A 26,938-nucleotide genomic window follows, 5' to 3' on the forward strand; every position below is an offset into this window, starting at 1 on the left:
ATACTGGTAGGAACAGACAGGTAGAGGGAGGGATAGAAAGAGACAGAGAAAGACAGAACGGGAGATCAATATAAGAGGAACCCCTTGTGAGAGTACACTCAAAGAAAACAAGTTGCAGTGCACTCTGGGACATGAAGTGTTGTGCTCCCACACTCGGCGTAGTCCAGCACCACCCACTAGAGTATACCCCGTTTACATTCAATTACCTGTCTATTACCAGCACAGGAAGGCATGTCCCAATCAACACAATAACCACCGCAGCTTGGAAGAACACAGGCAGATCCCAGCCAGTCATCTCTGAACTCATGTGAACCACAGCCAGCACTGAGGCCAAGTCGTAAAAGTTCAAAAGCACCGTGTCGTCAGTAATCACTATCATTTTAGAAATGACACCATTAGAAACGCTAATAGTTTGATTTAGATATATTTGACAGGGATATTGTATTGATTCTTCCCTGATTGCTTAAATTGGTGGTTGTGATGAGGAAATAAGGGCGGAAGGCAGTTTACAGAAGCGTACTGTGAACGTTGTGTAAACATTATCCCCCTGGGGGGCACAATTCACATGGAGAGTAATGAAATACACAACGATAAGTACCATCATATCGCTGTATCTAAATGTGTTTGTCAGATAATTCCACCGCTTCCTCACTTAATTGAACTCGATTTAAGTCAATGGGACCTAATTATTAAATTACAGTTAAAAGCTGTTTTTAAGGTTTTTAGCTGCAGTTGGATGGACCTTAAATAGGGCTAGGGGCTAGGGGCTAGGGGCTAGGCTAGCCAATGAGGGCCTTGGGAGTTAGGACTGAGAACACTGTTTTTTTCTGGTGGTGTTTTGTTTTCATTGCAAGTCGCGCCGAGTCAGCCATTTGTGGCGGTACGGGGAAAATAAAATGATCTGTTTGTAATTGATTTGTGTAATTGATATGATTTATTCACTGGGATAATATTAGTCTGGAACGAGGCAAGAGGGGGAAAGGGAGACAGGATTAATGGGGCATCGAGATGTTCCACAGGCGTTGGATGAGGAGAAATCAATAGGCTGTTCTAGTGTGCTCAGCAGCTTGTGCCTCTGTGCCGGCCCATGTCAATCGATGCATGTGAATTCCTATGCAACCTGTTCCACCTCTTTGGCTACCAGACAAGGATAGGACCCCCCCCCCCTAGACAAAAAGGAGGTAAACTTTGTCAATCTGGTTGCGTGCAGCGGATGACTACTCGGTAAGGTTTGCCTTAAGGGCTGACGGCTCACGCCACGGGATGTCCAGTTTCTAAATTAAAGTGTCAACTCAACCTGTTCCATCTGGGAAACGCTACTGTGCAAGTCGAACACACTTCTGAAGCGCTATCTAGAAATCCACCCTGGTATCTGCAAATGATTGAATCCTGGCCTATAAGTGTTCTCAGATGAGTGATACTTACCAAATGTGATCCATACCACCCACAATATCACGAGAACTCAATAGTAGACTGATTATGATAAGTACAGTATATTTGCATAGAGAACCATCAAATATGTTGATGATTAAATCACTACTAACCCATGATTAGATTCTATGGTATTATTCTCATAACATTTTACCTTAAAAGCTCCATCACTCTACTCTAGATTCACAACAAAAAAATGCATCCGTTTCTTTAGTGTTCCACATGTTCAAGAAGAACCCAGGCAAAAAATCCACTTTGCATTTCCATATGTGCTGAGCCAGGGGGTTTGGCCTCTTCATCAATAATAGTGATGTATCACCCTTCCGACGCATTCGTTGTGGGGTTTGACCCACTTAGGCTACCATTCTCCTCCTCTCGCTCACTCTCTGTAGCACGCTTCCCTGCCTCAGCAGAAATGACACTGCTACCTTTAGAATTTGTCATTTTTTGTGAATAATATTTATTAGGGACATGACCTCACTGTGCAAATAAGGATCTATTTTGGTTGGATATCAGTGCCTCTGGGGCAGGTGCTGGGGGCGAAGATCCTGTGCTCGGAGGTGTAAGGCAAAGCCACAATCGTGAATTCTGTTGATTTACGGCCGAGCAAGTTTGCGGAGGACTTCATCTTAGTGAACATTTTATTTGATTTAACTAGGCAAAAACAGCAGCGAAACGTTTTTAAACTAAGACTCTCTAGCCCCCACTCCTCCACTTTGCAGCTGTACATTTACCAAAGTTGAACCACTCATTGTGGTCATCCTAACTGTGGGAGGCTATTTGACCCACCCCACCCAACCCCTCAGTGAGCTCACTCACTTCACTAAGGCATGCTGGGAAAGGAGTGTGCTGCTACCCAGTACCCAGCTGTCCTCAGATGCTCTGTTGTTCTTTCTCTCTCTCGATCCCTCTCTCTCTCTGCCCTCTCTCCCTTCTTATTTTTTCTGCCATTGATTTGCTGACGGCACTGAAATGAAAAATACCCTAGTTTGCAGCAGCAAAAAAGCGCTTCAACTCGTGTGTTATTGGGACGCAGCAGGGCTGGGAAATAGCGCTGCGGCGGAGGTCAGTCAGTCCTTTGCTGTGGATGGCACTTTTGATCCAGTCCGCACCGGGTTGCTTTTGCCTCACTGCATGTACAGGATCTCCTTCGTCTGGGGGCATCATGTTCCCCTGAAAACCCTCTCAGGTCTCACCCGTTTCACACAGACACAGTCTTGTATACGCTCTCCCAGCCTGCGTGCACACACACACACACACACACACACACACACAAACACACACACACACACACACACACACACACACACACACACACACACACACACACACACACACACACACACTCACTACATTCAAATCACCTCAGAAGCCCCCTTTTTCCTCCATTAATCCCAATGAGAGCAGACAATGAAAATAACAGTGCAGATTCCACACATACTGTGGAAATATTTGAGAACACGTTTCATACATGCAATCTCCCGGGGCCGGTGCCCTGGTATGAAAGAGCACCTTTATATATAAGGATCAAGTTATATAATGTCAAGTAGATTTATTCAGCAATCTGTGGTAATCAATCAAACGCAGGCTTCTCCACCACTGGAGACACTCATGCATCCATTCAAATGGAAAAACACCATGGACTTTCCTCCTCCTGAATGTGGAGTGCGTTAAGGTGAACAACTGTTAATCAGGAACATGGTCGTTCCACTAGAGGGTTGGCACCCTAACCTCCTTTTCACAAACCAAGGAGAGAAGATTTACCCGTCCACATTACGCGTCCGAGATCAAAGGGAATGCAGTAAGCGTTATCCAAACAGGCACACATAGCGTGGCAAGAGAGGGAGAAAAAAATAATGATTTACAACAAAAGCTGTTTGATTTAGGTAAGCTAGGAACCTTGGAATGAGGTGGAGGCATGACGTGGTTAAAGCAGGATAGGTCTAGTCAGCTTCAGTCGCTTTGGTAAAAACATCTCATTGTAAGGTATTTCAAGGTATTTGACCTGTAGAAACACTTGTCGGAACTCACCTTTGTGCAAGTGAATCAGCTAGGAGTGTAATGTGCTTGTGGTTGGGATCAGACGTCACTGCGAGTCGGATCTGTTGAAACAAGGCGCAGAGGTGGCAGACTTCAAAGAGCCAACCGACCATCATCAGACGCGGACTATATCCTCCTCTCTAGCTTCATGACAAGTTTATATTTGTTAACGCCCCCTGCGAACCATTGACAACATCAATATCGCCTTATATTGTATGGAGAGATATGAATCAGTTAGTTGTAGGACCAAGGTTATGACCTGAGTCTGGCATTGGAAGAAAGAGAGAGAAAGTTCTGTGCCAGTGTTTCTGTCAACGTTGGCTGGTGGAGACTGTGTGTGCAGCCTAGTCTTGCCATATGACTCCTTGTTTATGTTTGTGTGGGTTTTGGGGAAAGACGACACAATGATGCATTCACAGCAGCCGGCAACAGCATGCCGTTCCACATATACTTTCACTCCACAATCTAATACTGAAAGCAGGAAAAATGCTTTTCCCACCATCATTACTAGTACTACTAACACTACTATGGCTACAATGTCCATCCTTACAACTATATCTCCAACCTGTCATTTATATTTGAATCAGTATATCTTATTCCATCGCTCACAGATTGACATTTCATCCATATACAGTAGAGATATTTTGAGTGTCTGAACCACTTTTGACTGTTTTCCTTTTGTCTCCTTACAGAATGTAGTGTGTACAATGGGACTGAAGTGGTATCCACACCCAGAGGTGCTCCACTGCATCAAAGGATGTGAGGTAAGAACTTCTATGAGCTTTCTGAGGATAGAGTTTATCTATGAGATAAAGGATTCACTTGAGATAGAAGATATGGGGGGGGGGGGGGGGGGGGGGGGCTCATCTGTGTGATAGGATGTGAGGTAAGGGCTTGAACTGCATGAGAGGAAGTGAGGTAAGAGGACATGGCATGCATCATGGAGGCCGGTGGTGATGAGGAGATGTGTGTGGGGAGTATAAACACTGTAACAGAATATATACACACGATTAAGTGCTCAGATAACAAGGGCTTCTTTATGTAGTTTGTAACCTATCCTGATATTTTCTAACATGTCATCAGATCAGACATCACCTTCAGTTTCCAGATATGTTGCTTTTTTCAAGTTGTTCTACTCCCCATGGAGTTTGTGCAGACACTAGCTCGGCGGGAGCTGTCAAAATCCAACACTCAGTCAGTTGTTTCAAATGGAGCTGGACAGATAAGCGAGATCAGGCCTGGTCATGTTTGAAAGAGTTGGCAGCCATTACTGGCTCTTACCTGGAACTGACTAGCACTCACACAGATACAGACACAGATATACCCACACACACACAGACACACACACTTCTGAACAGACTGCCCTAAATACAATCCCAGCCGGGTAGCTAGCTAGCTGGACAGCTAGCTATCAGAGAGACATGCCTTTTTACATCAGGCGAGCTCATTCGGGAGATGGTTGTAATATAACATTGTTTCAGAGCATGTGTAGCTAATTGTTCTCTCCGGGGAGATGTGCTGCTCCTGTGACGTCAGTTACCGTGGATACCGGCACAAGCGGAGACGGTTGTCAGTGGAAGGCAATTAGAGGCGGGTTTGATTCACGTCGTCTCCGAAATGAAACACTTTACCCACATGGGGACCTGGATCTGTTTCAGAGAATCCCTCTGCTAGAGAAGAGAAGTAGGAAAGAATTGAGACTGGGCTATAGCTTTAATACTTTGTCTACACACCCTATGTAGCTGATATTGTAGTATGCCAATATTTTCAGTTCAGATATGTTAACAAAACATGTTCTTTCCTCGGGCAAAATATATATTTAGATTTGACTGTGATAAGCTATGTATTTAAATTTGATTGTGGTAAAGCAAGTATTCCCCTTCTGCTCAGTGTTGGTAAAAGGATGATGTCATCATTCACACAGTTAAGCCAATTGGATAACCAAGGAAGGGGGGCTACCCTCATAAATCACATGATTGGAGTGTTTCTTAGCCTCATAGTTTATGGTGTCCTCACATTGATTTACATGTCTGGACCTCTCACAGCTTAAACAGTCACATTGTGTCACAAGTGTAAATTATGCACCAGATTAATCAGCAAATTCAGCACACAACCTCAAGAAATGGCACTGGGTGAGATGGGGACAAAACAAGTTTACAAGTTTAAAGCTGCAATATGTAACTTTTTGGGCGACCCATATAAATTCACATAGAAATGTGAGTTATATTCTGTCATTCTTCTCATTAACAGCAAGTCTAAGTAGTGGTAGATCTGTTCTATGTGTGCTACTTCTATCCTTCCTGTTCTTAAGTTTAGTTTTTGCGGGGGTGTCCTAATTTGTAACTATTCTTTTATTTTGGGTCAAAAGGGGTTCATTTTGTCAAACAGATTTTGAGCCCAAAAGTGTATTCTAGAGGGAGACAATAAATAGAAAACTAATTTGGTTAGGATGTAGGGGCAACTTTACTTCATCTTGTCTTCAGGAGATTTTATTGTTTATTTAGTCTGATCAGTGGAACAATTCTCATTCGTAACAATATATAACAAAATATAGGGGTAATTACTGTGCTTGTCAGCAAGAACACTACAGTTATTCCCCATTATTTTTTTATTTTTCCACTTCTTCCCAATTTTGACAATTTAATCACATATTTAAAATCTGGTATGCCTAACTTGTGGTTTTGAAAATGTGTTATATGAGGATATGCGTTTTTACAACCATTCATGGAGAATTTTGAATAAGATATACAAATAAGCAATGGATATTCAATTCTCCAGGAATCAAATATAATTGTTGATATTTTAGTATTGTGCCCATGCTAGGCAGAGATGGTAGGGGGACTCACAACTCATAAACACGACGTATTTTCTATGGATGTAAGATGATGGCAAGGATCTTCAACTAGTGGCCATAAACCACCTGAATGTTGATATTCATTTGATTTTTCTCAAATGTTGGGTGATTTAGAGAAATTAACTGTTTTAACAAGAACATTTTCAAACACCCAGCACTTCAGAGGAGGCCAACCCTCCTGGAGAGCAAGCAGGATTTTCTTCCAGACCTATTTTAAAGAGATACTTTACCCAAATTACAAAATGTTTGTTTCCTTACCTTGAAAGCAGTCTGTAATCACCCACTGCCATGAATAATTAATATAAACATTTTACTTTAAATTCCATCCCCCTCTGAAAGTAACAAAGTAATTGAATTTTGAGTGTTAATTTATTGTTCAAAGCATCCTGAATACACCTGACCTGTGGTTTTAATGGTCATGCGCCTAAGCCATGTCAAAATACGTAGAATTGCAGCAAATTAGCTTTAAAACTAAGATGTTCTGTCTAACACCGAACCCAAACCGGCTGCGTGCATGCACCATCGTGCGCCATCGTGCTCCATCGCGCATACATGTATTTTTCCCCTTACACCAAATTCGATCACGACACGCAGGTTAAAATATCAAAACAAATCTGAACCAATGACATTAATTTGGGGACAGGTCGAAAAGCATTACACATTTATGGCAATTTAGCTAGTTAGCTTGCACTTGCTAGCTAATTTGTCCTATTTTGCTAGCTTGCTGTTGCTAGCTAATTTGTCCTGGGATATAAACATTAGTTTACCTGAAATGCACAAGGTCCTCTACTCCGTCAATTAATCCACACATAAAAACAGTCAACCGAATCGTTTCTAGTCATCTCTCCTCCTTCCAGACTTTTTCATCATTTAACTTATATGGTGATTGGCATCTAAACCTTCATAGTATTACCACGACAACCGGCAACAGTTTGTCTTTCAATCACCTACGTGTGTATAACCAATGAGGAGATGGCACATGGGTACCTGCTTCTATAAACCAATAAGGAGATGGGAGAGGCAGGACTTGCAGCGCGATCTGCGTCAGAAATAGGAATGACTTCTATTTTAGCCCTTGGCAACGCAGACGCTCGCTGACCCGGGTGAGCAGTGTGGGTGTAATAATTGAATAACATAGATTCCTACATTTATTTTGCAACTTGCGCGAGCGGTGTAGTCAGGGTGTAAGGGTTGTGCCAGGGGGCAATGAAATTCACATAGCAAATCTCACTCCATGCTTTCTTCAAAAGTTGTCAGCCGTGAATACAATATTAACAAAATCAAACTTAAACTAATATAGAGCACTTAAGTGGGATAATCAAACACAAATAAATCAGAGGGAATCAGTGGATTATTCCTCTCTATGTTGTCCATATGTGTAAGTGCAGTACACTGTATAGGTTGTTGATGACGTCCTGTCTCTTATTGCCTCCTCTTGTTTGTTGCTGTCTCTGTCTGTCACAGCCCTTCATGGGAGACAATTACTGTGACTCGGTCAACAACAGAGCCTTCTGTAACTACGACGGAGGGGACTGCTGCCACTCCACCGTCAAGACCAAGAAGGTGAGTTACATCTGGACCTGGATTCACTAAACCGTATCAAGACAATGTCTTCTTTTTATCTGCCTTTTGAACTTGAGTTAAGATAGGAGTTAAGTTAGGATAAGAGTTATGTTAGGATAAGAGTTATGCTAGGATAAGAGTTAAGATAAGAGTTGAGTTAAGTTAAGAAAAGAGTTATGTTAGTATAAGATATGTTTCTTCTCCTAAACAAAGTTCACTGTGTGTAGCACTGTGGCTACTGAGAGTTATTTGAAATCAGTTGTGAACTTGTGTTTGCTGCCATGTATTTTTGAACTTGACCTTTTGAAGATAAGCTACATAAAGCCTTGTCTGTTGCACATTGACATTGCTCAGTTGCCCAGCTTTAGGGGTTGAGGGTTTTTACTCCACCAGTTGGTGCTCATGGTTGTCCTTTGCCACCTCTCTCTATGATCCAGATAAGGGCCTCTTCCGCTATGTGAACAATACACAGCTGTTCTGTACACTCTGTGTTTCTCTAGCTTGCTGTGTGTATTGTGGTCTTTTCCCCAGGCTGTGTCTGGCTTTCTGGCTGGGTTAGAAGTCTATCATAGTTCCTCTGCCTGAGTCTGTACTATTATCTGTTTCTCTGGCTCCTTCTGTTCCTCTGTGTATCTGGCTGGGTTTTTACTGTAGCATGTGTGTCTGTCTGTCTGGCTGGATCCGGAGTCTCTTCATTTCCTGCTGGGAGGCGGGCGCATGTGTCCCCTCTCACCAGGGTCCAATCAGAACGTGTGTGATTGCTTCCGTTCCACCTTCACTGTTCCCCCCTCGCTATTTTAACGTCAGCTTTCCACGGTATTAGGGTTCATCAATGTTTTATCCTCACTGTTCTATGTTTCCCACTGTTCCACCCATCCCATTCCTCTCAGGCTCCACATTTGCCTATTCCACTCTCTCTGTACCTGTTGTAATAAGGAGACGGTTCTTGGCTTCTGTTGTGTAGCCTACCTGGTAAAATAAAAAGTCATTTGTAAGTCAAAAACTAAGAGCCAAAACCCAGGATCAAGCCAGAGGCGGTTGCATCGTCTTTGTTGGACCCACCCATGCTGTGTTCCAAAAGACTGCTGTTTGTTGACTGGCTGCTTTGGCCCATTGACGGGCCAGGGCTCCCAGTAAGAAGCTGTTCAGCACCACCAGGAACAAGTTGTCTTTCACAAACTCTCTGTCTCTAGATATGGAAAACCAGCAGTAGGCATGGACTGACTGGTATGTATCTGATAACGAATGTGTCTGGTATCTGTTAACGAATGTGTCTGGTATCTGTTAACAGAGCAGTAGTGGTATGCCAGTCACCAGTCTCATGCTGTAGCCTACTTGGCTGATGTTCCATCATTCTTACAGGAATGTTTTCTGTCCGTTTCCTTTCATTCAAGTCAGTCATGTACTACTGTATGTTCAGACATGTTGCCCCATAGAAACAGGCTTTGTTTTTGTCCTTCACTCATCTGTTGCGTATTAGCACAGGAATAGGGGGTTTTAGAGGGTTTTTAGAGTCTTAAGTCCATAATTGAGGGTAGAAAGACACTGTCACAGTGTGCGATGTAGCCACTGTGATAAACAAAAATACAACTCCTACCAACAATTGTTAGCTGCATAATATTGGCCACTTTGGTGGTTGGTGTCTTTGGATATCAGACACCAGACAGACACCAGACAGACACCAGACAGACAGACAGGCAGAGGAGAAGGCCCATCTCTGGGAGCGCGTGTCTCTGAACGTCGGCCATTTCCGCTGAGCTGCAATGATAAGAGGATCACCTGGGCTCAAGCCCCAAAGCCATGCGCTACTCCCAGGCATTCAGCCTGGCAGCTGTTGAAGCAAACACTTCAGCTGGTATTTCAAAAGTGACTTCCCTGGAAATGGTTAGGATTTGGGAAAGATAGAGAAAATTGCTCTGAAATAACCGATCATAATTTGATTTATCGGCTGCCAGGAGAGAATGGCGAAAGAGGTTACCTGAGTTGAAGACATGAGAAGGAAATATACGGAGGAGAAATGGGTCTGACAGCTGGGAGAGGCATCAAACAGTAGTCCATTGAAAATCTTCACATTTCTTATCGAGAATGTATGAGGAACTCATCCATGAATGTAGAACATGTGGCATCTGAATTCAGTATAAAGACTGCTCAAAGACACCTTTTAATGCCTCATCTGACTCTGTGAAAACAGTCCAGACCTAAATAGTGTTTCATGCATGTGGACTGTATTGTTGTTTTGATAAGTGTGTAGAAGTGTAGCTGGCTGTTGTTGTTTTTGCCTTCTAGATGTGGTTGTTTTTCATGTGAGGCAGAGCTCACCCTGACCCTCATCTCTGTCTGATCATCCCAGCCCCAAACAAAACAACACGACAATGACAAAGTAACTCAGACCTCTTTTTTACGACAGTCTCCATCTATTCTGCCCACTCACTGGTGCCACACAGACACAGTCAGTCAGTCACACACTGTTTTCCTGCTTGTGGGAAGTCAGTGTTGTTGTTTCAGCCACAGGCAGAGATTCCATCTAGAGAGCTGCATTCCCGCGGGTGTCCCGTGGGACATGCGGGCCCCTACAGAGCATTGCAGCACGGTTGGCATTTTCCATGCTGTGGGAGGGAGTGGCGGTCAGACAGACCACTTTGGGATGAAAATATGTTTTTGTCCCGCAGATTATTTTTGAAAGGTTGTCTTTTTGTTTTGTATGTGTGTGTGTTATCTGATGTATTAAAGCACCTCATTGTCACACTATTCTCAAACTCTCATAGGATGATGCTGCTTCAAATTCAGTAGCATACCTCTCTTGTGTTGGGCGTGCGAGATCACATGCACCTCTATGTGTGCTGCAACATACAGTATGTGTGGTCCTAATTAAATAGCCTGTAGACTAGGCTATATGGGAGGAGAAGTACGGCTATGATAGGGTTTAGTTTAGACTCAGACATTGACTGTAAATCAATATTGATAACTCAATATTGCTCGCAGATTGTTGCGCTCCTTAAAGTTATGGAAAAAGGTTAACTGTCAATTAATTGTCAATTCAACTATCTTTTGTTCCAACTATATTCTTTTTTCAAACCACGTCTACAATTTGGCTGATGTAGCTGAATAATACTGATAGCCTAATATAATGGGCCACATGAGCATCTCTGGTATTTTAACCTATTTCTTAGGCTATTTTTGCACATTTTGATGTTTACTAGCGGTGGGAAAATTGCTGGGACAGGGAATGCAAAGTGAGCTGCTACATACACCTAAAATAACATTTTGGGACCAGTCCTTGCAGGAGCTGGGGGGGGGGGGGGGGGTATATAGGCTGTAGTCTAGATGTAGAACACCAGTGTAACAAGGGGCTGGGAATATAGGCTGTAGTCTTGGTATACACAATCTTTGGCGGGAGAGAGGGCTACACATTATCAACTGTTTAGACAATTATAAGGTTAGTGGAGGGACATTATTTGATCAAGTGACTTATAAACCCCATAAGGTCAGGAAAGGGTGTTTGTAGTACTTAGTGAGCTAGCTGGGATTGTTGTGCTGGTCTGCCTTTGTCAGAGGTCAACGGAAACCACCAGCACCCCCATCTCTCCAAACAACCTTTTCTTTGTTATTGCTTTGGGTATCCCACCTTACAGCATGGTTTATTACCGCCATGGTCTGCACTGCTGTGAGGGGAACACCACACACAGAGAGTGAGAGTGAGCATGGTACTGTGGAGTCTGGCAGCCCACACTGTGGCCATAGGGAGAGTCCCCAGAAAGGCTCTCTTGTAACCACACACGCACAGTGACACACAGTATCATGCACTGCCACAACTTGTTGTGCCTGTGGGGGGAGTGACTCAGCTGGAATCCTAGGCAGGGTTGTGACACAGCCCTGCCAGCCGGAGATACCAGAGATAACATCAGAACACCCCATCCTCTCCTCCACTACTCTTTTCCTTCTCCTCCTCCTCTCCTCCTCTCCTCCTCTCCTTCTCCTCCTCCTCTCCTTCTCCTCCTCCTCTCCTCCTCTCCTCCTCTCCTCTCATCCTCCTCTCCTCCTCTCCTCCTCCAGGCAAAACCTTCACAGCTTTATTTCCCCCATTTTTTTCCTGTTCTTTCGTGTGAGCGCGATAAATGAAAGAGAAGAGAAGGGGGAGGCTGAAGTACCTCCCCGCCACCCCATGTTTGTTTTTGTTCCTTATCTCCACTCTTTTTCTTTCCCTACTTCTTTCTTTCTCCTGGAGATTTGCGTATTAAGGAGTTCTGGATGACTTGCGGTGTATTATTCCTCTCGGGGACTTTGAAGGTGCGAGGCAGGCTGCACGTAAGGTCACCACAGGATCCCCCTAATGACTGCAAGCTGTTGGCAGGCAAGGGGGGAGGAGGGGAGGGAAGGGGGGGGGGGGGGGGGGGGGGGGGGGGGCTACGGAGTATGACTGAGGCTGCCTGCCTGGCCGGGCTTGTTACGTTTCTTCCAGAACCCCATAGAAAAAATACATATTGGGAAATGAAATTCACCAGGCATGTCAACCCTTCCTCGCCCCTCCACGTTCATAATGTCGCTGTTTGTTTTTGGTATTGTGGACTGGGCCAATTTGATGACTTAAGTGAACTTTTGGAAGCTCCCCCACCCCACGCCTACACCTTTCCCTCCATGACCCATAGTCTTCCATAATATGCTCTTGTTTTCCCTGTGGCATTATGTCTCTTTGTCTTTTTCCAGTGTCACAGAACTCTTCCTTTCCATTGGTTTATTTACTGAGGCAGGGCACTTTGCTCCTCTCCCAAACATGCACTTTGCAGCCCGTGTTTTTCTCTAGACATCACTACTACTGACTGTTGCTGTGTTTACATCTAACTCTAACTTCTGCAAGTTCCACCAGGGAGAAACTTCAAACAGACATACCTTTTGAAGTTTAAAGAAAATGTTGGTACACCAATTTAAAGAGAGAAAAAAATCAGCTAAATAAATATGTCAGGCCAGGTGAGGTTTGTTCAGCGAAAATGAACCACATTTTTTTTGTCACTCTGCTACATTTCTACACAAACACCCATTTAGACTGGCACAGCACACCTTTACAAAACGGGAATAAACTGAGATAGTCAAATCAGCAATACAACAACTTGTTTTTCAAGTCTTTTTTTTGCTTTTCGTACATTTTCTGTTTTTTTTTACCTTCTCAGATCAGGAGTTCAACCAATTAGCACAGTGTTCTGGTGCTGGAGGCTGCATCCCTGCATCCCTATCAATGTTGTTCAGTTTATATCAAGCAGTAATGATTGAATCAATGACCTTGGAGGTGTGGAGAGTAGCAGATATATCCTGTTTGTTGCCTTGGGGATTATCTTTTCACACCCGATGAGGCACCTGGATTGAAAAAAAAAAGGCCAGGCTTCCATGGCCATTCCTCTGTGACCCACCTTGTTCGGGGCTAGGCTGCAAATACACAAGGTACAACTATTGCCTCTTACTCTGCATCCCTTGTAACCTTGAAACTGATCATTCTTGGAAATGTTATGATTGCAGAACACAACTTCCTGGGCTGTTCTACTGTGAACCGGTTCTCAGAACCAATAGACTGCTTTCCGTTTGATTCTCAATGGAAGCTCTGAGCATCCCTGAAGTGTCTTTGACTGAACTGTCTTGTGCTCTCAAGTCTTTGGGCATCCAGCTCCATCGTGGCCCATCTAGCCCCATCATGGCCCATTCAGTTCCACCGCGGTCACAGCGTATATTGGCTAATTGCATGTAGAGAGTGCACTGCATCAACAGCTCTTATTTTTAAATATCTGAGGGCAACCAAGTTTGACTTCTGGTCCCCATGCCAAGTCAATTAAGGGGAGAAAAGCAGTGGTGGGGGACCAGGGCCCAGCAGTGGAGCAGCGCTAGAGAGTTCTGGTCAGCAAGCATTAAGTGTTGGTTTCGTACCTGCCTTAAAAAAAAAAAGGCTTAATTATCAACGTATGTCTGCCCTGCCACGCAATGTTTACGGCAATAAAACCCAATCCTTAAACGAGCAGCTCATGCCTTCCAAATAGTTTCCTTTAATCCTGGGCTTTAAGGGGGAGAGGAGGTATGGTACAGACCGGGAATGGGGGAGAGTAGGCACCATGTCAGTGTAGGAGTGGAGGATGGAGGGGGTTGTTGAACAAAACAAGCGTCTGGGAGGTGCGAGGATGGGGGAGGATGGGGTTTCTCCACAACTGAGTAAAGGTAGTAACTCTCCAGGGGAAACACGCTTCCCGCAGGTTTAGGAGCCTCGGCTGTTTGCTCACGTCGAGTGCCAGGCGCTAGCAAAGTCAAAACCTGCCCTCCTTTCTCTCTGGAACTTTTTCTTTCTTTCTCTCTCCCTCTTTCTCTCTTTCCTGTTCTCGCTTTGTCTCTCCCTCTCTGTCTTTAGTGCTCTCTCTCCCACTCTATCCCTCTTCCATGCATAATTTCTCCCTTACCATTTCTCCCCCTCTCTCTCCCTCTCTCCTGTGTTTGTTGTTATAACAACATGTATCTGGTGTGCAGTGGAGAGTGATCACCAGTGGTTCTCATTGGAATAACACAATTAGTTCTGGTTTGTTTTATCTGCTTGCCTGTGTTCATATGAGCCGATGTTATGTGAATATTAATGAGAGAAGGGATCTTTTCCATATCATTACACTCAATGTGTTTAAATACCAAAAACAAAAACCAAGCTTGATTCCAGATGTGGGATTCTCTTTTTCCATGTGGATGAGAATGTAGCTTCTATCATGACACGTATTATATTCAGTTTTTATTTAATGAATTTAATGCATAAAATATGTCAGTGACCTCCTCAATCATGGATACCATGGATACCTTGACCTGTAGAAAAGTAGTAGGATGTTACCCAACAGGGTTGGTTGTGTGTGTGTGTGTGTGTGGCTGGCTGGAGAGTAGTCCTCCCCCAGCCCCAGACACACTTTCCTCCACTGAGCACAGACTGACACGCACATACCTGGGGCCTGGCGTGATTGTGGCCTGTTTCTGGATCTGGGGGTCAGGGGCTCTGACATGCCTGCTCCTTCATAGGGGCTTTCATGTTGCTGTGGCTGTCCTCCTTTCTCTGGCCCTGGGACTTCAACAGGGCTCCTGGCCCCCACTCGGCCCCTGCCGCCACCCCGTTCCCAGCCACCCTCGGAGAGCCCCGATCAGGGCCAGATGTGGCAGCTGATCCAGCCACCCTGGAGGTCAAGGTCACAGGAAACCATGCCAAATTTACCACCCACCATCTCTCTCAACCAGATAGAGAGATAAACACACAGAGTGAGAGGGAAGAGGGAGGGAGGAAAGGGTATAGGGTTAGGATTATGGGAGAGAGGGATTGGGTGGAATGGAGAGATTGTAGAAAGAGAAGGGGGCTAGACTGACAGCAAGAGGAGGAGACCGAAGGGAGAGAGAGAGACAGAGTGAAAGTGTGAAATAGACAGCAGGAACGCAAGAGAGCACAGAGAGGAGGGGGAAAAGAAGGAAGAATTGGAGCAGGGTGTTTTTTGCCCCATGCCTGGCTCTAAAGAGGCACAGAGGAAACGCTGTTCATGCGATTGACAGCTGTTTCTGAAGTGTGTCCGGCCTGCGCTTGTAAAGTCGTCACATGGAGAGCCCGTTTTCTCAGAAGAGCCTGGCGCTGGCCGCCCAACCCTCGCCCATTAGGAAATCCCTCTCACAAACAACTTGGTTTAATACCCCGTTTCAAAGACGGACCTGCGTCATCGTGCCTCAGCCACTGGTGCACTCTCCCTCTGTCAGCCCCAGGGCCCCCGATGTCCACTCTACAAACCCCATGCCCCCAATGGCCCTGGAGGCCTGAGTCCGAGGGCCATTGGGGGCACTGTACTGTACAGTATATACCATCAATGCTTACCATAGCATTGGAGGCCATAGGGGAAAGTCTTGACTCTTTAGGGATCTGAGGAATCTTACCCATTTGCTGTACTGTACTGTATCTTCTCTTACTAGCCAATGAACTAGCTAATTGTGTTGGCCCATGACTCAGTGAGGTTATTACCGTAATCAGGGTTCCGTTGTATGTTGCCGTAACAACAAACAATTCCACTTTCAGATAATAGGAAGATGAGACACTGACTGCTGAAGTCTGAAGTCCCATACCGGCCAACAGCCTTCCTAATTGTGCTAGCTATTAGGCCTAATAATTCTTAATGACTCGGTTTATTTGTTACCCCGTTGCTGTTTTATTTGTTGCGGTGGCCAGTGTTTATCTAGCGTCACTGCTCTGGCCCTTCTGTCAAAGCCACTAATAGGACAACGAAATACAAGCAGCAGACCCAAATCCGTCCAATAAGCCACGGGGGGAAGAATACAGATATACTCTGGTCTGAATCCTCCAGGCACTCGCTGGAGCCACATGTGTAGTTAGTTTCGAGTGACTAGGGATGCATTGTGTGTACCCAAACAGCTGAAGCAGGCCCTTGGAGAAGCAACACAGCAGCAGCTGGTGCTGTTGACGCACCGCCGACAAGCGCCTGTGACGTCAAACGCTACACAGCGGCGGCCAATGATACGCCGGGGCTATTTTGAATGTGCTTATGGGCACTCACCACTTCTTGGAGAGTTGACACTTCACAACACTCGTAGTACTCCTCTATATGGCGCGATGGGATTGGCTGGCAGCAGTTGCCTTGTGTTGTTTGTCATGCGGCGTTTCCCGCTAGTGGTGTCGACGGCGAGGCATCGGACACTATTACCACTGTTGTTAATAGGCTGTTTAGGACTGTATCAGCCCTTACACTGCCACAGTCCTCCTGATTGTGTTGGAACCCCTGAGAAATGGAATACAGACTGAATCCTACAGCAAGCTTTGTTTTTAGATGTTTCATTGTATGTGTTTCTGTGTCTCCCCTCCAGGTGATCCCGTTCCCCATGTCCTGTGACATACGGGAAGACTGTGCCTGCCGAGACCCCAACGCTCCAGAGAAGAGGAAAGACGAGCACGTCCACTCCCTGGGGTGACCCTCCCTCCTCGCCCCCCACCGGATTCCTGAACCCTCGCCCCAAAACTACCCACACCCAGACCGAGGGAGACCAGCCCTCCCCCTTTTCCCTCAAATCCTCCACATGCTGCTTTACAGGAGTACCTCTCCACCCATACTGCACCCCCCTAACATACGCCTGTCTCCTCCTTCTCCACATTGGGAAAGACCTAGATGAACAGACCATACTAGAGAGGCTATAATGGAAAACCCATTTCTCAAAGAAAGGAACAAACCTGCAAATTCACCAACCACCAAAACTTCTACAGCAAGAGAAAAAAAAGAAAACAAAAATACCGAAAGGTTTTTGAATGAAGGATATGAAAAATTAACAAAAAAAGCTAAACAAACCAAGCCTGGATAGCATGCCTTTTTTCAGTTTTGTGTCAGCTTCTGTGTCCATTTCAAAGACATTGCTGTACAATCTCATTATTTCCTTTTAGACCAAAGGAAAAAAGAAACAGAGTGAGAAACGTTATCCATATCATGTGGAATCTTTTATTTTTTGGGTATGCTGAAGTCATCAATGGTGGCACTGAATGATAGGCAGAAGAGCTATTGCCAAAATAACTTATAGCATGAACACACTTGATGTACCCTCATGTTGTATTACTCCAGAGCTGGTATGTGTTCCTGGAGCCAGCACAGCACAGGGATCAGGCTGACAGTTTGTGCCCTCTGCCTTCTCTCGGTGGAAATGCATTTTCTTGTTCTTCAGAAATCACAGGTTTAGAATCTTTGCTCTTATGCAGATGTGAAATGGGAAAGAATAGGCGTTGATGGGGATGTAGGCGGCCATATTGGTAAAGAGATTCTAACCAGAGAGGTCTAACTCAATATATCTAACATATAACAGGAAATTAAGACATATTACAATGCCACAGGAACAAGTGAATGTGGGAAAGAGGTATTGTACTTATGAACTTAAAAGCGGTTATATAGGGCTGCAACAAAATAAGCCAGTTGTGTCAGCGTGGCTGCTGCTGGTATGTTTGCTGCTACTTTGCCATATGACCAGCTCTGCAGACTATTACTACCCAGTGAGGTTGGACGGAGTCAGCCCCGTCTGCCGTACCGCTTACCTCCGAACACCTTCCATTAGTGGACACTTGTTTCTGCGTGTACAGTACACTCAACCTAAAACCTAGAATAAAAACTCCTGCAACATTGCAAAGAGTTAGTAGGGAAACAATGCAGTTGAAATATCCTCGAAAAACATAACACCTCACATTTCCATTTCTCTGTCCTTTGTTTCTGCAGTCCAGTAAGTCTTCATAGACAAATAACCTATCGGAGAATACACCGGAAATGTATCCAATCTTACACCAAAAGCAATGTTGACGCAATACAAAATCCAACACATATTACTGAATTTAAAATGACTTCAAGAATGTAATTGATAACACAGTTATAACCTCTTGAATGTAGTCTATGTTTATTCACAACTACACCCTCAAACTGTTTTCAGCAGCATAGCATAGCCTTGATTCCAATAGGCATAGTTCAATAGAACATACACATAAAAACAAATAGGAGGCTTTCCTCATTTTAGTATAGATGGCATCTGGATGTATTCATTGTCAACAAGTAGCCTTTGGTGCAGGAGTAGTAGAAGTACACTATATTCCCAGGACACTATTGTCTTGGCTTCTCTTGAGCCCAATGGCTTGACAGACTGCATGTGTTGAGTAGCCCAGTTTGGCCTTTTCTTACCTCTGCAGCAATTCGTGCTGAAGGTGCCATCTCTGGCACTTTGTCAGTATTGTGACATTTGATCGTGTCCCCTCCATCAACCACACAACCACCTTTACTTCAATAGACGTATGGCTGCTATTCTGTGCTCTGAACTTACTCATCTCCTTTCATTGCCCTTTAACGAAACGCCCATCAACATATGGTGATGAAGGCTGCTTGGCATAAGGTCCACAAGTTGCTGCTTCATGATTCATCCATCGCTGGGCTATCTGGTTTAAAACTCTATACAACCAAGAACTACATACCCCTCGTAAACTCTCTCATCTGGTATGGACCAATGGAATGGTCCCTCTGACTCATCACCCTAGGCTGCTATAAGGCATTCCAGAATATTCCCGTACACCGTTCTGACCAATCACAGGTCTTCATAGATACAGACTGGTTAGAGAGATAATAGGACAATACCACGTCACATAGGAAAGTAGGGAGAAATTACAACGTCAAATGTACAATGTAACTATAACATTTTCAGTGTAATACTGCTTTTTACGTGAGAAAAAAAAACGTAAAATTGTTCTTGTTTTAATTTTTCTAATTTCTATTTTATTTTTTACAAAATGTTGTCTTAGTTAATCAGTATTTGTATTATTGACCTCAGTTACTGCACTTTTTAGTTGCCATTTAAGAAGAAAAATATATAATTCAAACCGTTTAGAAGCTGCTATTGTCAGAAAGGTGATTTGATAAAGTGTGTGATGTTTTTGGTCATTGGACTCCTACGATATTACTATTAGCTTTCCTGTGATTAGTGTCTTGTATTCCCACTAGCTTTGCACCTGATATTATCATGCCCAGTAGGAAGCCAGTGACAAATATGATTTGTACATTCATCGTAGGCTTTCTCAGATTTCGTATCCATTATCATATGATAAAGATATTATTGTATCAAGGCTATTTAACCTGGGACTTTTTTGTTAATGTAGGTTCAAATATCAAAAAGTCAGATGTACACATTTTGAAATATTATACATGATATGTAAGCATTTACGTATTTTGTGTTCCTCCTGGTTAGGGGACAAACATTTTATTTTCGCTCCATGGTTTGTGTAATCCACCATCTTATGTATTTGTTGCAAATTGTGTCATGGTAACCATGGAGCGTCAAGGAGAATGGATAACTAAATGAAGAAACTACCAAAAAAAATGAACTCTCGAAAGTTGGAGATCTTTCAGACTTTGAAAACCTGAGTAACGCAACTGTCTGGACACTACATTCATCATCAAAAAGCCTACATCAGCCTCGACAATTGTGCATTTAACACTTTATACGGTATATATCCTTGGTAAAATTAACTGTATTATGTTGATATTATCAAATGGTATGTAATAATACTCCCTATACTGCTGCTTTCATTAGAGATATTACCAGTAGGGAGAGATTCAACAGCATTCACTACACAAAGCCAACAGTACTGTGGATCATCATCACCTGCTAACACTCACATAGGATTTCTGAAAATCCATCCATGGAATTCCCCAAGGGTTATCTTGCCATTGGACCCTCCCTTCATCCTCAAACTGGACAAACATTACAGGCTGATGACTAGTCATCTTGTTCATCACCCTTTCGTTCACTCATCTACAGCTCCTCTCTTTGTCTTGTGTCGTCATCCTCATCGATGTTATTAAAAAGTCTGGAGACCAGAAACGGTGACTCTCGGAGAGAGGGATATGAGAGTCTCTACAGAATGTGACTGCCTGTGTGTCAACCTGGACACAACCTGGACACGTTCGTTTTCTGATGTGCTCTCTGTATTGGACAAGGTACTGTTCCTAAGCCATAAAGCCAGGATGTTATGAAATGAAGTTTGAATACGAAAACATCACCTCTACTGTAAGCCACCACAGGATCTCTTCGCTGTACCTCATGCCTGTAATGTTTGCTGCTTCTATATTTTGGTAAATTAGTCATTTTTGCGTCTCATTTTTAGCAATGGTGTAAATAGTAAAACTATTTATTAAGAGTGTTATACTTTTTTAAGTTATATTTAATGTTCATGTAAATTATTTTTTGCATTGCTCTTATAAACAGACATATTGGTTGTGAGTTAAAAACTGTTGTCATTTTATTTCTGTCCCAATGTCGTCGTCAAATAGCTTTGGTCAAGGTTGTTGTCTCCTTGGTTGTCTCATTGGGCACTACTCTTGTCCAATGAGGATTTACCACATGTTTATGTAACTGAGTGCAGTGCACAAGTATGTGTGTTTTTTTATTTCTACATTACAAATCCAGAATGTACTGTCATTTTTATTTTGTTAATTCATGAACTTTTCAAATGTAATCCGATGTTTGCTCTGAAGAGAGAACCTATATCATGTTGAAGTGGTTAGATCCATACTCAATCAACTCTGAGGGCTACCGTGAGGACAGAAAATACACAGCCATTCAGAACAACCAGTGGTAGGCAGGCAGGGAGCTGCAGAGGATGAGGAGGGGGGGAGGAGTAATCAGGCAGCCGGATGTGCCCCAGGTGGGGTGAGGGAGAGGGTGTAGAGCAGGGGATAGAATGGGATAGGTGAAGGTGGGCTGCTTTTCCTGGCGGCCTGGGTATTTGTCCAGGTGTGAAAACTGTGTACACACAGAGCTGCCCCTGGGCCAGCGCTGACTGGCAGCAGGCCGAGGCCGATGAGTCAGACTTTCTCCTGGAGGTGGCGGGTGTTCTCTGAGGGACTCCCCTCCTGACACGCCGGGCCATCCGTCACTGTCACGGTCATGTTGCGGTGGTAAGGTGGGCCGCATGGAAGACCAGGGAGGAGGGAGGATAGGAAGACTACCTAAGATATGAGCCCTAGTGCAGCAGGCTGAGGGACATGCCCTTCCCTTCACTCTCAGACCATAGGAGTATTTGAAATGCATGGCAGAGTCCGCTTCAATGTCTTTCCATAGACAACTTCATATAGTCCATCTTATTGTGGATGGGAGGTGATTCTCTCAAATCCAAACTAGCTACATACCAGCCATGCGTAGCCTGGGTTTTGGTTAAAAACAGTTGGGTTTCTGTGGCGTTACCTTGCTCTGCTAAAAGTGATATCCTTTCAGTCCCTGTGGCATCACACCATAACCCATGGGAAGCAATGGAGACAGTGGTAGCCTAGAGGTGGCTGGCTGTAGCCCTTGAGTTTGTGGACAGACAGTTGTGGAGAACACACTGATGTGCCATGATGTTCTTATTGTTGTTTTCTAAACTTCACTCATCAAGTACCTTTCACAGGCTCCTGGTTAAAGAATGGTCCACTTGTGTTTGTTTCTCATTCCCACATTCAGTAATAAAAAAATGAATGGTCCTTTGTATGTGGGAAAGTATCAAATTGAGTATATACATATTATGTGGATATCTAGTGGTATTATTGCAATGTTTCGTACCCGATTGTTCAGCAAAAATATTTTAAGATGTAAATAATTTTATTCTATGATGATTGTATTTGCAAAACCTTGTATTATCTGTTTGGGGTAGCTCTTGGATTTATATCAGAGAATTTAAGGAAGATACATTGTGCAATGTGTACCATTGAAGTACCACCGGAAAGAAATAGGCAGTGGCTGCGAATCCAACTTTTCTGGACCTTTCTTCCTGAGCTCTAAAGTTCCCTAAACTTCTGCGCATGTGCAGGATTTACTACTTCCCACAGTTTCCGCTTTACTCATAGACTACAGGCTACTCTCATTTAATAAAGTGAAACAAAGCTGAATCAATGTCTGCAAGATCACATAATGATAGTATTCAACAGAACCGAATATAATAGCATAGGATAACATTACACTGTAAGACAAAAAAAAAAAACACATTTCTATACCTCTACTTTAGACACACATTTTTGTTGTCTCCAGCCTTTCATATTTCTCACTGTCAATATTTAATGATACGTTTTACTGGAGAAACATCCATACAGTATCTTCAAACCAAACATTCGATCTTAATCCGTTTCATGGGGATATGCGTTTAGATCTTGAGTTATACAGTGTTGGAAGTAGCCTACAGTGTTGTTTTGAATGATGTACAGTGAGTGAATGTTAGAGCAGATGGAGTTAACACACTGTAGCATAGCCTACCTGTGTATTTTGCCTAGTGGCGTGCGCTGTTTTGTTTTGGACCCATGAGAGAAACATGCGACCATTCACACAATCATCCTAAAATTTCATAAGATATTTAGTGGTTTTGTCTTACAGTCACGTTATAAGCCCACATCCTATTAAATTTAGTTATGTTCTATAGAATACTCTCATTATGCGATTTTGCAGACAACTTTAATCTAACTTTATTAAACAAGCACCATTCTCCAGAGTAGCCTATGCTCTACGAGTAGAGCAGAGACTGCTGAGTAAATGAGAGAATCCCGTACATGCGCAGAAGCTTCAGGACCTTTAGAGCTCGGAAAGAAAGGTCAAGAAAAGTCGGATCCGCAGCCATTCTGGGGAAAAAATACAATACCCATAATGCTTCACAACACTTGTCATCAGCAGTTATTCATTCATAAAGGCTCTACACAAACACTGTTGTCAATTGTCTATAAAACAGTCTTATATGAAATCAAACTTAATTTATTTGTTGTCAAGATGAATAAAGCATCATGTGGTCAGTTTGTGGGTCTCGGAGCAGTCAGTTGAAAATAAATTACCAAAATGTTCCTTCTTTTTAGAGTGTGAAAACAAACAAAACAAGAGCAAAGCATTCATTTGAATAGAATATTTAACATGTTACAACATATTCTTATTATCAGACTTGAATGATTCTAACAGTGAACACCATTCCCGTTGAACTCACCCTCAGACTGACTGGCACCAACCAAAAAACAACTTACATATCCTTACTCCTTCCTCTACACCACAGATGTTTGCTTACTCTTTCCTCCCTTGCCTTAGAGTTTGAACTGAAAACACTGTAAAGGTACCCATCAGCACCCCTCGCTCTCTCTCTCACCTTCCCTCGCTTGCAGCACCCACTCTGTTAGGTCCATTCACAGTACACCGTTTTTCAGGCACATATAACACATCAGACTTTTGTTTCAGCAGATGTTTCCTCATATTCTTTGCTTTTTTCACTGTTGCTATTATATTTCCGGTGCTCTGGAACATGGTAAGCAGGGCTCTAATGATGTGTGCTATATTTTCATAAGGATGGATCCTCATTCATGATGAGTATCATGTCCATTTCCCTGTCATGTATTATGTAGAAATAAAACACTGGTTAAGTGGATGTAAGCCAAGGAAGTGTTGTCAATTCTTTGTCCTTTAAAATAGAATGCCCCATTTCTACATATAACCTGACTTTTTTGCTTAACATGGCTCATGATAACTTTGGGCTCTATTTAATCTGTAAAGCTGAAGCGTTACAGATTCCAGGATAGAAATGTAAAAGGTCATTTCTGATTGAGCCGACATATTCAGCTTTTACCGCGAACGCAGTCTCCACTAAAGCAGGAGCATTGCCTTTACATTTCAATCACGCTGTAAAGCTGAACTTCCGCGATGCGGATTGAATAGAGCCCTTTGTCCAATAGTACAGATGACTTTACATAGCCAATTCCCTGTAGATAATACTACAAACCCTGTATTGTCCGACCCCTTGATGTTTACTTGAAAGTGCATTGAAGTGCTACTCACCTGGCTATACTCACTTTGATTTTATGGACATGAAAATGTCAAAGCTACTATCAAAACAGTAGTAATGAAGTACGAATCCAAATGTAAGGCCCTCATTGATTCCTTGACATGGAAACCTGAGCGCTGCTCCTGGCACCCCAGAGACGTGAATGGCCTAATTTGTGAGAATGAACATTAGTCTACTGTGTTTTAAAGCACAGTTAATGTTGCATGAGTGGAAAGAGACTGGACCTGAGTGAAGGAATAGTTTGTGTAGAGGAGATGGAAAAAGAGAATGTTTCCCGAGAGAGAACGAGAGAGAGAGGGATACCTTCAGTAATGTTATTAACTGGCATTAGTCATACCATATACCTGCTCATTGCCACAGGGACTTATTTCCCCCGTGGAAATTAATGTAAATATTTTGTTCGAGGTCCACTATTGATGGTGGAAAAAAAACATCACTACAGGTTGTTACTTACCTACCGTAAGCAGAGTGAAGGGGTAGATGATGTAGGAAAGTATTCCCAGGTAATCCTGAGGGACATTACATACAAGTTCCCATTCATTTGCAGCTGTTGTTTTTCAATAATTCCATATGACAATGCAGGTGTTGAGTTCATCATAATCTTTAAATTTCTCTCCAACCCATGGAGTGTGGTATAGCCTATACCGCAGATGTGAATCAATTGGTTAAACAGAGCTACTTTCTCCTTGTCCAAAAGAATGCAGATGCTTGTGATATATAGTATTTAATATTTCACATTCTCTCGAAAAAAGACAATTAAAGCCACATAATAATACATATGTTATTTACAATTTCATATTTACAATATAATAATTTACTATTACAATTGATATAACGTGAAATGATAATCAATACAAAAAAACAATGAGTTGGATTTTTATGTCCATGGCTCTTGAGAGATGGAAAGTCAAGTAAATGTTTCCTTGAGGGAAGGGATCCTACAAGATCCATACGATTAAACATGATTCCTTTATAGCGTTTCGTTATTCATTGCCATTCCCCTGCCATCACTCTGCAATCCATACATATAGCATAAAATCTTGAAGTCATTTGGAATATTTTCCTATGAAAATGTTTTCTTTTTCTTTATCTATATTCACCAGTTGACCATATTAATGGACTCTTTTTTTAAATATGGATTTTCCCTGTGGTTTAGGAGCTCTCCACCTTTGTCAACATCTGAGGAGATAAACAACAATAAACAAACAAACAAAAAATGAAACACTGCTGGTTGAGGACTTTTCTAGCTGCAAAGCGTTAACTCACACACCGTACGGTACAGCTGATGACATCACAATCCGTCACACAGGATTTCTCTGTAGCCTTTATTATAAACACTATGTTGTCTGCATTAAAAAGACGACATTATTGTAGTGGTGATATGTTTAAGTATTACAAATGAATCAAATCAAATCTAATCGCTCTCTTTCACATCTCTCCAGCCAAGAGGAGAGATGAACAGGGAGTTGTTTTTTTGTTTGTTTGTTTCCCTGGTACGCCTCCAGTCGAAGTACCATGAGAAACTGCAATATTACATTCAGTATTTTTTTGCCAACCAATTTGCTCTGGGTTGAATGATAATTTACATGCTCACATTGCTCCTCCTCGTTGATAGTGGTAGTCACTGGCATGTACATCCAAACCGTCTTTCCTCTTCAAGCAGTTCTTAGCACTTTTTCCAAAAAAGCATTTGAGGGTGTTTGACAGTAGTTCTAACAATGTCCAGTGGGGTTGAGGTTTCAGGGCTCTCCTAATTTGGAAAAATACCAGTCAGTGGAGAGACCAGAAACGAGGAGGAGGCGGCTGTCATTGTGTCGTCGGGCAGCTTGTCTCATCGGAGCTTGGCGTTGCCGTATGTGCTGCGTTGTACTGAGATCAGTTTCTCCATGCAGGTGGTGCGAGTCTCATGCAGGGAGCCATGCCACACTTTGCTGGTGGGCCGAACCTCCTCGCTGCGACAGAACACGTAAGCCATGGTGTCTGTGCGGCTCTGAATGTATGCGCTGTGGAGCAGGGCCCGGCAGTACCGGCTGATCCTCTCCACTCTGCGCAGGATCAGATGTGCTTTCCTAGGGGAGAGAAACACAGTCATGATTAGTATTAATGTCAGCATCAGCAGCATTGTCATTTTGTCATTCCTTTATTTATTTTCATGGTGATATAAATATTGGTACACTTCACTGATCGGTAATAACAGGACAATAACTATGGCCATTACCAGTAATGACCAATAATGTGGAATCAGGGCCGGCAACTGGAGGCTTTAACATCCTATATACTATGTACTGCCATTGTGCCCTTGAGCAAGGTACTTTAGCCCTAATTGCTCCAGGGTCGCTGTGATGTGTGTGTGTGTGTGTGTGTGTGTGTGTGTGTGTGTGTGTGTGTGTGTGTGTGTGTGTGTGTGTGTGTGTGTGTGTGTGTGTGTGTGTGTGTGTGTGTGTGTGTTAGGTTGGGTACTGTGACGGTAATAAATCAATAATATCTGTGCAAATGGACCAATAACGGAAGTATTGTATATAAATATGCCTCACCCTTGCCCCCTTGTTCAACAGCAATCTAGAAAATGAGCAGGTTCATTCATGTGTTATGTATCTTTTTGTAGGTTTGATTGAATTCCAGACTAGAGTAAGAGAGGTCTGTCTCTGATCTGTGTTGGCAGCCTACTCATGTTCCTCACCAGAAGGGGGTATGTTAGAGAC

General features: G+C 43.3%; 2 protein-coding genes across 3 annotated transcripts in view; one reads left to right on the forward strand and one right to left on the reverse strand.

Annotated features, from left to right (window-relative positions):
- LOC110522910 (pappalysin-1-like) overlaps positions 1 to 23,208 on the forward strand; it is a 113,745-nt gene extending 90,537 nt beyond the window's left edge. For both annotated transcript variants that reach the window (XM_036977271.1, XM_036977272.1), the window contains exons 20-22: positions 4,164 to 4,235; positions 7,790 to 7,888; positions 16,748 to 23,208. In XM_036977271.1, the coding sequence (XP_036833166.1) occupies positions 4,164 to 4,235; positions 7,790 to 7,888; positions 16,748 to 16,852 (276 nt within the window). In that variant the 3' untranslated portion in view covers positions 16,853 to 23,208. The remainder of the gene's footprint in view (positions 1 to 4,163; positions 4,236 to 7,789; positions 7,889 to 16,747) is intronic.
- LOC110523598 (astrotactin-2-like) overlaps positions 23,152 to 26,938 on the reverse strand; it is a 430,658-nt gene continuing 426,871 nt past the window's right edge. Inside the window, exon 23 of the mRNA XM_036977273.1 lies at positions 23,152 to 26,305. Coding sequence (XP_036833168.1) covers positions 26,068 to 26,305 — 238 coding nt within the window. The 3' untranslated portion in view covers positions 23,152 to 26,067. The remainder of the gene's footprint in view (positions 26,306 to 26,938) is intronic.

The sequence above is a fragment of the Oncorhynchus mykiss genome, chromosome 5 (genome assembly GCF_013265735.2).
Source record: "Oncorhynchus mykiss isolate Arlee chromosome 5, USDA_OmykA_1.1, whole genome shotgun sequence".
In the NCBI taxonomy this organism is placed as follows: domain Eukaryota; kingdom Metazoa; phylum Chordata; class Actinopteri; order Salmoniformes; family Salmonidae; genus Oncorhynchus; species Oncorhynchus mykiss.